This window comes from Tachypleus tridentatus, chromosome 12, assembly GCF_004210375.1.
Source record: "Tachypleus tridentatus isolate NWPU-2018 chromosome 12, ASM421037v1, whole genome shotgun sequence".
Classification (NCBI taxonomy): Eukaryota; Metazoa; Arthropoda; class Merostomata; order Xiphosura; family Limulidae; genus Tachypleus; species Tachypleus tridentatus.
Window position 1 is genome coordinate 66,052,323 of NC_134836.1, and position 12,512 is coordinate 66,064,834.

The following is a 12,512-nucleotide window of genomic DNA, read 5'->3' on the forward strand; positions in this document are numbered from 1 at the left end:
TGTAGTAATCTAACTACAGGAGTGAGATCACAACAGTTCTTTATGTAGTAAACTAATTACAGGAGTGAGATCACTACAGTTCTTTATGTAGTAATCTAACTACAGGAGTGAGATCACAACAGTTCTTTATGTAGTAATCTAACTACAGGAGTGAGATCACAACAGTTCTTTATGTAGTTATCTAACTACAGGAGTGAGATCACAACAGTTCTTTATGTAGTAATCTAACTACAGGAGTGAGATCACAACAGTTCTTTATGTAGTAATCTAACTACAGGAGTGAGATCACAACAGTTCTTTAGGTAGTAATCTAACTACAGGAGTGAGATCACAACAGTTCTTTATGTAGTAAACTAACTACAGGAGTGAGATCACTACAGTTCTTTATGTAGTAATCTAACTACAGGAGTGAGATCACAACAGTTCTTTATGTAGTAATCTAACTACAGGAGAGAGATCACAACAGTTCTTTATGTAGTAAACTAATTACAGGAGTGAGATCACTACAGTTCTTTATGTAGTAAACTAACTACAGGAGTGAGATCACTACAGTTCTATATGTAGTAATCTGACTACAGGAGTGAGATCACAACAGTTCTTTAGGTAGTAATCTAACTACAGGAGTGAGATCATTACAGTTTTTTATGTAGTAATCTAACTACAGGAGTGAGATCACTACAGTTCTTTATGTAGTAAACTAACTACAGGGGTGAGATCACTACAGTTCTTTATGTAGTAATCTAACTACAGGAGTGAGATCACAACAGTTCTTTATGTAGTAATCTAACTACAGGAGTGAGATCACAACAGTTCTTTAGGTAGTAATCTAACTACAGGAGTGAGATCACAACAGTTCTTTATGTAGTAAACTAACTACAGGAGTGAGATCACTACAGTTCTTTATGTAGTAATCTAACTACAGGAGTGAGATCACAACAGTTCTTTATGTAGTAATCTAACTACAAGAGAGAGATCACAACAGTTCTTTATGTAGTAAACTAATTACAGGAGTGAGATCACTACAGTTCTTTATGTAGTAAACTAACTACAGGAGTGAGATCACTACAGTTCTATATGTAGTAATCTGACTACAGGAGTGAGATCACAACAGTTCTTTAGGTAGTAATCTAACTACAGGGTGAGATCATTACAGTTTTTTGTAGTAATCTAACTACAGGAGTGAGATCACTACAGTTCTTTATGTAGTAAACTAACTACAGGGGTGAGATCACTACAGCTCTTTATGTAGTAATCTAACTACAGGAGTGAGATCACAACAGTTCTTTATGTAGTAATCTAACTACAGGAGTGAGATCACTACAGTTCTTTATGTAGTAATCTAACGACAGGAGTGAGATCACTACAGTTCTTTATGTAGTAATCTAACTACAGGAGTGAGATCACAACAGTTCTTTAGGTAGTAATCTAACTACAGGAGTGAGATCACTACAGTTCTTTATGTAGTAATCTAACTACAGGAGTGAGATCACTACAGTTCTTTATGTAGTAAACTAACTACAGGAGTGAGATCACTACAGTTCTATATGTAGTAATCTGACTACAGGAGTGAGATCACAACAGTTCTTTAGGTAGTAATCTAACTACAGGAGTGAGATCATTACAGTTTTTTATGCAGTAATCTAACTACAGGAGTGAGATCACTACAGTTCTTTATGTAGTAAACTAACTACAGGGGTGAGATCACTACAGCACTTTATGTAGTAATCTAACTACAGGAGTGATATCACAACAGTTCTTTATGTAGTAAACTAACTACAGGAGTGAGATCACTACAGTTCTTTATGTAGTAATCTAACTACAGGAGTGAGATCATTACAGTTCTTTATGTAGTAATCTAACTACAAAAGTGAGATCACAACAGTTCTTTATGTAGTAATCTAACTACAGGAGTGAGATCATTACAGTTTTTTATGTAGTAATCTAACTACAGGAGTGAGATCACTACAGTTCTTTATGTAGTAAACTAACTACAGGGGTGAGATCACTACAGCTCTTTATGTAGTAATCTAACTACAGGAGTGAGATCACAACAGTTCTTTATGTAGTAAACTAACTACAGGAGTGAGATCACTACAGTTCTTTATGTAGTAATCTAACTACAGGAGTGAGATCACAACAGTTCTTTATGTAGTAATCTAACTACAAAAGTGAGATCACAACAGTTCTTTATGTAGTAATCTAACTACAGGAGTGAGATCATTACAGTTCTTTATGTAGTAATCTAACTACAGGGTGAGATCATTACAGTTCTTTATGTAGTAATCTAACTACAGGAGTGAGATCATTACAGTTCTTTATGTAGTAATCTAACTACAGGAGTGAGATCACTACAGTTCTTTATGTAGTAATCTAACTACAGGAGTGAGATCACAACAGTTCTTTGGGTAGTAATCTAACTACAGGGTGAGATCACTACAGTTCTTTATGTAGTAATCTAACGACAGGGTGAGATCACAACAGTTCTTTAGGTAGTAATCTAACTACAGGAGTGAGATCACAACAGTTCTTTAGGTAGTAATCTAACTACAGGAGTGAGATCACTACAGTTCTTTAGGTAGTAATCTAACTACAGGGTGAGATCACTACAGTTCTTTATGTAGTAATCTAACTACAGGAGTGATATCACTACAGTTCTTTATGTAGTAATCTAACTACAGGAGTGAGATCACTACAGTTCTTTATGTAGTAATCTAACTACAGGAGTGAGATCACTACAGTTCTTTATGTAGTAATCTAACTAGAGGAGTGAGATCACTACAGTTCTTTATGTAGTAATCTAACTACAGGGTGAGATCACTACAGTTCTTTATGTAGTAATCTAACTAGAGGAGTGAGATCACTACAGTTCTTTATGTAGTAATCTAACGACAGGAGTGAGATCACAACAGTTCTTTAGGTAGTAATCTAACTACAGGAGTGAGATCACAACAGTTCTTTAGGTAGTAATCTAACTACAGGAGTGAGATCACTACAGTTCTTTAGGTAGTAATCTAACTACAGGAGTGAGATCACTACAGTTCTTTATGTAGTAATCTAACGACAGGAGTGAGATCAGAACAGTTCTTTATGTAGTAATCTAACTACAGGAGTGAGATCACTACAGTTCTTTATGTAGTAATTTAACTACAGGGTGAGATCACAACAGTTCTTTATGTAGTAATCTAACTACAGGAGTGATATCACTACAGTTCTTTATGTAGTAATCTAACTACAGGGTGAGATCACTACAGTTCTTTATGTAGTAATCTAACTACAGGAGTGAGACCACAACAGTTCTTTTAGGTAGTAATCTAACTACAGGAGTGAGATCACTACAGTTCTTTATGTAGTAATCTAACTAGAGGAGTGAGATCACTACAGTTCTTTATGTAGTAATCTAACTACAGGAGTGAGATTACTACAGTTCTTTATGTAGTAATCTAACTACAGGAGTGAGATCACTACAGTTCTTTATGTAGTAATCTAACTACAGGAGTGAGACCACAACAGTTCTTTAGGTAGTAATCTAACTACAGGGTGAGATCACTACAGTTCTTTATGTAGTAATCTAACTACAGGGTGAGATCACTACAGTTCTTTAGGTAGTAATCTAACTACAGGAGTGAGATCACTACAGTTCTTTATGTAGTAATCTAACGACAGGAGTGAGATCACAACAGTTCTTTATGTAGTAATCTAACTACAGGAGTGAGATCACTACAGTTCTTTATGTAGTAATTTAACTACAGGAGTGAGATCACTACAGTTCTTTATGTAGTAATCTAACTAGAGGAGTGAGATCACTACAGTTCTTTATGTAGTAATCTAACGACAGGAGTGAGATCACAACAGTTCTTTAGGTAGTAATCTAACTACAGGAGTGAGATCACAACAGTTCTTTAGGTAGTAATCTAACTACAGGAGTGAGATCACTACAGTTCTTTAGGTAGTAATCTAACTACAGGAGTGAGATCACTACAGTTCTTTATGTAGTAATCTAACGACAGGAGTGAGATCACAACAGTTCTTTATGTAGTAATTTAACTACAGGAGTGAGATCACAACAGTTCTTTATGTAGTAATCTAACTACAGGAGTGATATCACTACAGTTCTTTATGTAGTAATCTAACTACAGGAGTGAGATCACAACAGTTCTTTAGGTAGTAATCTAACTACAGGAGTGAGATCACTACAGTTCTTTATGTAGTAATCTAACTACAGGAGTGAGATCACTACAGTTCTTTATGTAGTAAACTAACTACAGGAGTGAGATCACTACAGTTCTATATGTAGTAATCTGACTACAGGAGTGAGATCACAACAGTTCTTTAGGTAGTAATCTAACTACAGGAGTGAGATCATTACAGTTTTTTATGTAGTAATCTAACTACAGGAGTGAGATCACTACAGTTCTTTATGTAGTAAACTAACTACAGGGGTGAGATCACTACAGCACTTTATGTAGTAATCTAACTACAGGAGTGATATCACAACAGTTCTTTATGTAGTAAACTAACTACAGGAGTGAGATCACTACAGTTCTTTATGTAGTAATCTAACTACAGGAGTGAGATCATTACAGTTCTTTATGTAGTAATCTAACTACAAAAGTGAGATCACAACAGTTCTTTATGTAGTAATCTAACTACAGGAGTGAGATCATTACAGTTTTTTATGTAGTAATCTAACTACAGGAGTGAGATCACTACAGTTCTTTATGTAGTAAACTAACTACAGGGGTGAGATCACTACAGCTCTTTATGTAGTAATCTAACTACAGGAGTGAGATCACAACAGTTCTTTATGTAGTAAACTAACTACAGGAGTGAGATCACTACAGTTCTTTATGTAGTAATCTAACTACAGGAGTGAGATCACAACAGTTCTTTATGTAGTAATCTAACTACAAAAGTGAGATCACAACAGTTCTTTATGTAGTAATCTAACTACAGGAGTGAGATCATTACAGTTCTTTATGTAGTAATCTAACTACAGGAGTGAGATCATTACAGTTCTTTATGTAGTAATCTAACTACAGGAGTGAGATCATTACAGTTCTTTATGTAGTAATCTAACTACAGGAGTGAGATCACTACAGTTCTTTATGTAGTAATCTAACTACAGGAGTGAGATCACAACAGTTCTTTAGGTAGTAATCTAACTACAGGAGTGAGATCACTACAGTTCTTTATGTAGTAATCTAACGACAGGAGTGAGATCACAACAGTTCTTTAGGTAGTAATCTAACTACAGGAGTGAGATCACAACAGTTCTTTAGGTAGTAATCTAACTACAGGAGTGAGATCACTACAGTTCTTTAGGTAGTAATCTAACTACAGGAGTGAGATCACTACAGTTCTTTATGTAGTAATCTAACTACAGGAGTGATATCACTACAGTTCTTTATGTAGTAATCTAACTACAGGAGTGAGATCACTACAGTTCTTTATGTAGTAATCTAACTACAGGAGTGAGATCACTACAGTTCTTTATGTAGTAATCTAACTAGAGGAGTGAGATCACTACAGTTCTTTATGTAGTAATCTAACTACAGGAGTGAGATCACTACAGTTCTTTATGTAGTAATCTAACTAGAGGAGTGAGATCACTACAGTTCTTTATGTAGTAATCTAACGACAGGAGTGAGATCACAACAGTTCTTTAGGTAGTAATCTAACTACAGGAGTGAGATCACAACAGTTCTTTAGGTAGTAATCTAACTACAGGAGTGAGATCACTACAGTTCTTTAGGTAGTAATCTAACTACAGGAGTGAGATCACTACAGTTCTTTATGTAGTAATCTAACGACAGGAGTGAGATCAGAACAGTTCTTTATGTAGTAATCTAACTACAGGAGTGAGATCACTACAGTTCTTTATGTAGTAATTTAACTACAGGAGTGAGATCACAACAGTTCTTTATGTAGTAATCTAACTACAGGAGTGATATCACTACAGTTCTTTATGTAGTAATCTAACTACAGGAGTGAGATCACTACAGTTCTTTATGTAGTAATCTAACTACAGGAGTGAGACCACAACAGTTCTTTAGGTAGTAATCTAACTACAGGAGTGAGATCACTACAGTTCTTTATGTAGTAATCTAACGACAGGAGTGAGATCACAACAGTTCTTTAGGTAGTAATCTAACTACAGGAGTGAGATCACAACAGTTCTTTAGGTAGTAATCTAACTACAGGAGTGAGATCACTACAGTTCTTTAGGTAGTAATCTAACTACAGGAGTGAGATCACTACAGTTCTTTATGTAGTAATCTAACTACAGGAGTGAGATCACTACAGTTCTTTATGTAGTAATCTAACTACAGGAGTGAGATCACTACAGTTCTTTATGTAGTAATCTAACTACAGGAGTGAGATTACTACAGTTCTTTATGTAGTAATCTAACTACAGGAGTGAGATCACTACAGTTCTTTATGTAGTAATCTAACTAGAGGAGTGAGATCACTACAGTTCTTTATGTAGTAATCTAACGACAGGAGTGAGATCACAACAGTTCTTTAGGTAGTAATCTAACTACAGGAGTGAGATCACAACAGTTCTTTAGGTAGTAATCTAACTACAGGAGTGAGATCACTACAGTTCTTTAGGTAGTAATCTAACTACAGGAGTGAGATCACTACAGTTCTTTATGTAGTAATCTAACGACAGGAGTGAGATCACAACAGTTCTTTATGTAGTAATTTAACTACAGGAGTGAGATCACAACAGTTCTTTATGTAGTAATCTAACTACAGGAGTGATATCACTACAGTTCTTTATGTAGTAATCTAACTACAGGAGTGAGATCACTACAGTTCTTTATGTAGTAATCTAACTACAGGAGTGAGATCACTACAGTTCTTTATGTAGTAATCTAACTAGAGGAGTGAGATCACTACAGTTCTTTATGTAGTAATCTAACTACAGGAGTGAGATCACTACAGTTCTTTATGTAGTAATCTAACTACAGGAGTGAGATCACAACAGTTCTTTATGTAGTAATCTAACTAGAGGAGTGAGATCACTACAGTTCTTTATGTAGTAATCTAACTACAGGAGTGAGATCACTACAGTTCTTTATGTAGTAATCTAACTACAGGAGTGAGATCACTACAGTTCTTTATGTAGTAATCTAACTACAGGAGTTCGTTTCTTGTAAAGATGTTTGTTTTGTCTTTTCATTCCAGCCTGGAGGGTCAGCAGAGGGTTCGTCCTTTACTGAAGTTACCACTTTACAACATCGTATTTGTGAAGTAAAGCGGGTTTGGGGTAAAGTAATGCGTTACTCAGGTTATGTGAATATGTTTGGTTCAGCTTGAAATTCATGGCGTTTAGTGGAGAATATAATAACATTTATATTTTTAACATATTTTTTATTTGTTGTTATTGTTGTGTTGCGGTATACGGATGAAAACTAGCCTTCTGAATGACCTTTGATCCAAGAACGTTGTTTTTGTTTTATAATTTTAAACTGTGCATGAGTGTTTAATTAACAACTTCCTTTCTCAAAAAAAAGCTTTTTTTATCGACACATACCAGTAATTACATTACAACATAACAGTAGAGCAACTGATGAAAATTACCTTAGGTTTAACATTAGTTTATAAGTTGATAATATACATAATTCAGTCAACTAAGGTTCATTAGATTTTGTAATTTAACTTTCGTCAAGAGACTGACAGCCAAAGTTAAAAAATCGTTTGATTAACTTTTAGTTGTTTTATACCCCCGGTAAGTCTACGGATTTACAACGCTAAAGTGTGTGTGTGTGTGTAGGGGGGGGGGTCGATTTCTCTCGGTCAGCTCAGCAGATAGCCCGATGTGGCTTTGCTGTGAGAAAACACAAACACACACACTTTTTGCTTTTAGTTGCGTACCATGAAAACGTTAGCTTTTCTTTTTTTTTTCTCGTTTTCTTAGTTCAAAGGTTATGCTGGTATTTTTGATATATATATGTGCGTGTGTTATTAATAACTTTCAATTTCTTAAATAATGACAGAAGTTTGTAAAACTGTATATAGGTAATAACGCCCCATTTTGCAGGGTCAAAGGGAACATAGGCCTATTCAACTTAGTGCTTATGTATTCTTGAGTATATATATATATATACACATTAATGCCTTTACTGCAATGCATCGTAGATCGGGGAGTATTGATTATTTTTGTCTTTCAGCTGTTCGCTCATCCGTCCCAGTCTAATGGACAAAATATCTCAGAATTATGTGGATAGATTATCACGAAACTTACAAAATAGTTGAAAAATACAAAATTCTAGACCTGATTAACTTTTAGTAGTCACTCGCACACAGAAAATCTCTCTCAGTCTTGTGAACAGCTACGACACTGTCAAACTGACGGACTTAAACATTCAGTATAAACACAGTTAGCATTTTCTTGTGTTATTTTAATTAACAATGTTGTTTAGAATGCTTAATATTTTATTTTAGTCATTGTATTTTTGATCTTTCTGAGATATTATTGGGATTGTGGCCGAAAACATCGATACGAGTAAGGGTACGTAAATGATGAAACAACGCATTCTAATCGTTGTAAGTAAAATCGGTATATTAAATTAGCTATATTCATTACGGGGTTAAATATTAGTTCTGATATACCTAGACAGCTTATTATGAACAGAAGTAAATATTAATCATAGTTCTTAACAAATGTTCGAGCTGTGTCAAGTGAGAACCTATAACAAAAAACTGTGCACTGAGAATCATTTCTTAATTTCTTTTAGGGAGAATAATTGGATCAGCTGCAAGTTTTGAACAGAAATTACAGATTTGTAACACAGCGATTCGAAAACGTTATTATAACTGAAGGGTTAAACTTCTTAAGTAGACATATTATAATCTCAACCATTCAGTTTAACACTTTGGCTCCCACATTACACATTAAACATAAATAAAATTAAAGATTCAAAAATCACCGAGGAGACGTATGGTGTCCCAAACTCACATGCCACAAGAGTTATTTGGCTTTGAAACATAATTATCTGTGTTTGTTTGTTTGTTTTTTGAATTTCGCGCAAAGCTACTCGAGAGCTATCTGCGCTAGCCGTCCCTAATTTAGCAGTGTAAGACTAAAGAGAAGGCAGTTGGTCATCACCAACTACCGTCAACTCTTGGGCTACTCTTTTCCCAATGAATAGTGGGATTGACCGCCACTTTATAACGCTCCTATGGCTGAAAAGGCAGGCGAGCATCTTTGGTGTGATGGGAATTCAAACTCGCGACCCTCAGATTACGAGTCGAACGCCTTAACCCACATGGCAATGCCGGGCCAATTGTCTGTGACTCATGGGTGGGACACAAGGCAGCCAATGTGTTAAGCACCCTATCGTGTTGTTTCGAACTAGCTAGAAGTAGGCGCATGTAAACAAACAGCCGCAGTGTATCCAGTTCCCTAGTTTCAATGCAAAAAATGATTGTAATCCGTGATGACGAGAAAACCCACTTGTAGAGAAAAATACATATTTAAAAACGGCTGGTATGGGTTGAGAAAATTCTTATGTTGTTCGCTCCTCTACACAAAAAAATTATTGGTTTGATTTGCATTTCGCGCATATAGCTATCTACGCTATCTAATTTAGCAGTGAAGCCAGCTAATCAGTGCCACCTCTTGGACCACTCTTTTATCAACGAACAGTGGAATTTACTATCACATTCCAACACTCTTACAGCTGAGAGACAGGGAAGTTTCTAAGCGATGGGTGTTCGAACACTCGACTTTCAAATTGTGAGTCGAACGCCTTAACCACCAGGCCATGTTACATTTATTCTAGCCAGGACGTAATTTGACAGCATAGGACCAAATGATACTTGCTCATTTACGCAGAATTGAGAAACAGCTGACGGTCCTGTTTCTAGTTGCCTTCCCTCTAGTCATCATCACCCACCGCCAACTCTTGGGTTACTCTTTTACCAACGAATAGTGGGATTGAACGTAACATTATAACGCCCCCCACGCCTGAAAGGGCGAGCATGTTTGGCGCGACCCTCAGATTACGAGTTGCACGCCGTAACACTCTTGGCCATGCCGGGCCTACCCAAGTTATGGATTTACAGTTTGAATAAATAATGTCTACAGTATATCCAGCTTTGTTTGATTACTTTCTTTACGATTCCTATGTATAGGTTTTTCTAAATTCCCAGTTTTTTATTTATCTTGTTTATTGACTTTTTATGCCTAACTATGGGCAAAAAAGTACCTAGTATGGCAGCTAACCTTATACATTGTTGTCTTAATAAACATAACTACTAGCTAGCTAATGCGTTTCATGATGATTTACTGTAGCTGTTGACTATTTGATCACATTAGTTCGAAATGTAAAATGTTAAGCTGCAGCTGAAGATTATCATGGAAATTTGATTGAGAATAACGTGAGCAATTATATTTTCTGTGTAACTAAACAACGAGCAAATAATTGCCTAGACTAAGACAACCTACACGAAGCACGTGTACAAGTTTACCAGCAGCCTTTTCAAATGAAACATATACGGCTAAAATATCATTTTAAGTAAACCCTATTGTCTTTTAAAGTACGTATTCTACGAATATGTGTAATGAAACTTAATATTATGTGAATTGTGCTTTTTTGTTTGTACTTCACTTTATACATAATATCGGGGTTAGCTCCATAAAGATACCGATTGTACAGTGTACAAAGCATTAAATATCGATATATTACAGTCATCTAATGTACATCTATTATTGGCTTGTAGGTCTTGTTTCATCCCTCTTAAAGGAACATCAGATGTTTGTAAAGAAAAACGAAGGTAGTTTGTAACATCATTTAAACTAGAATTAATGTTTTTAACTTGTGTAAAATAAAGAAATAAATTGACTTTTAAATACACACATAATCTTTGTAGGGCTTTACTTAGTATTGAACAAAAGATTTGGATACAATGTACTAAGCAGTTTTTAATAAAGACTAGCAAGAAAATAATAATAATTATATGACGTTTTGATCAGATTTTTTTTCCTTATGAGTGTAACATGCGTACTTTATTTATCCGCATTTATAAATGTACAGCCTCAGAAGTCAATTGTAAGTGTTTTAAAGTTTTGTTTGAATTGAATCTTTAATGGTTAAGGCATGTTTTTCCCGAACATTCTAGTAGGGTTTTGAACAATTCCTTGCAATCCCTATTATGAACCACTGTCGTGGTTCATGACATGCAGTTACATTTACATAACAACTTTAGGTTTCTAACGTTCTACATATGCTCTTTAGAACCACAAAACCAAAATCCTTGTTATCCATTATAATATTTTAATAAACGTTTTCATGTGTATTTAAGTAACAACTCATATATCTTAAAAAAATATACAATCAAAAGCAATATTTAAGCGAAAGAGTCATTTTCTAACGAGTATCAAACCTTTTGAATGAAAAAGCACGTTCTTCTGTTGCTAGGTAACTCAACAAAAATGTTCAAAAGCTCTGTTGTTTCTTAATTTTGAACAGGTTAGCATCAATCAACAATAACAGGAACAACAAACGTTTTTACAGATGTTGAATCCACCCGGTATTGCGATGTAGTGTAAAGAAAAAAAAACACGAAAAACGAAAAAAAAAACGTTTTGAAGCGTCCGACAAACACGAGGTAAAAGTAATTACTGGACAAATTATACATAAAATACTTGTTTGTAAAATCAAACTTGGACGTACAATCTCAAATTACTTGTCGAGCAGTTCACTTAAAGCTGTAATATAGCTCTGAGCCATTTGTAGTGTATCATATTTGGATAGTTTTCTGTCGTTTCCAATTGAAGGAACCACATCTCGCAGTCGGTCGAAAGCAATGTTGAGACTGTTCATGCGACGTCGTTCACGCGCGTTGGCGGCTAGTCGACGCTTCCGTATCACTGTCGGATGAGGAGACATTCTACTCCGGGTTTTCCTCGGCTGGACGGGTTTGTTATTATGCTCAAGCATATAAACATTGTTGCCATTCGATAGTCTAGCGCAACCGCTGAAGTCCGTTCTCTTAAGCCTACTCAAGCAATGATTTTCATAGTCGGGAGATAACTCCATAAAAGACGTTTCACCTAGCTTGTCTGTTTGCTGTTGTGCTAAAAGTTTAACAGTTTGAGAATCACAAGTAGTGGCACCCAGTGTCACTACATGGCGAACCACACTTTGGATCCCCACGGAAACTGACGAAGACCTTTTGGAGTTCTGGGTTAAAGTCATGTCAGTAGCTTCGGACTGACAAGAGTCTTCACTGAGAAGTTGGACATCAGAGGAACTTTGCTCAGAAATCCCACAGCTTATGGAAAAACAGTCCATATTAGAGGATCATCCAACGATTTTTTGAAAACACTTGAACCTACTACTAATCCATTACACAGACACAAGCTCTTTTGATACGCTAATTTCAATAGACCACGAACCGCAATGGAGACTAACGTATTGCTGGGATTGAACGTGAACCAGCAGGTAGACACCCAACTTTTTACTGTCTGCAAGTTCGTCTGTCGCTGGAAGTACCGTGTT

At 35.7% G+C, this 12,512-nt stretch overlaps 1 protein-coding gene across 1 annotated transcript; it reads right to left on the reverse strand.

Moving 5' to 3' along the window:
• Window positions 1–11,422: 11,422 nt before the first annotated feature.
• Window positions 11,423–12,512, reverse strand: LOC143235221 (uncharacterized). Its single transcript, XM_076473167.1, has one exon. It carries the CDS (start codon window positions 12,303–12,305, stop codon window positions 11,694–11,696), a length of 612 nt encoding a protein of 203 aa, XP_076329282.1. The 5' UTR covers window positions 12,306–12,512; the 3' UTR covers window positions 11,423–11,693.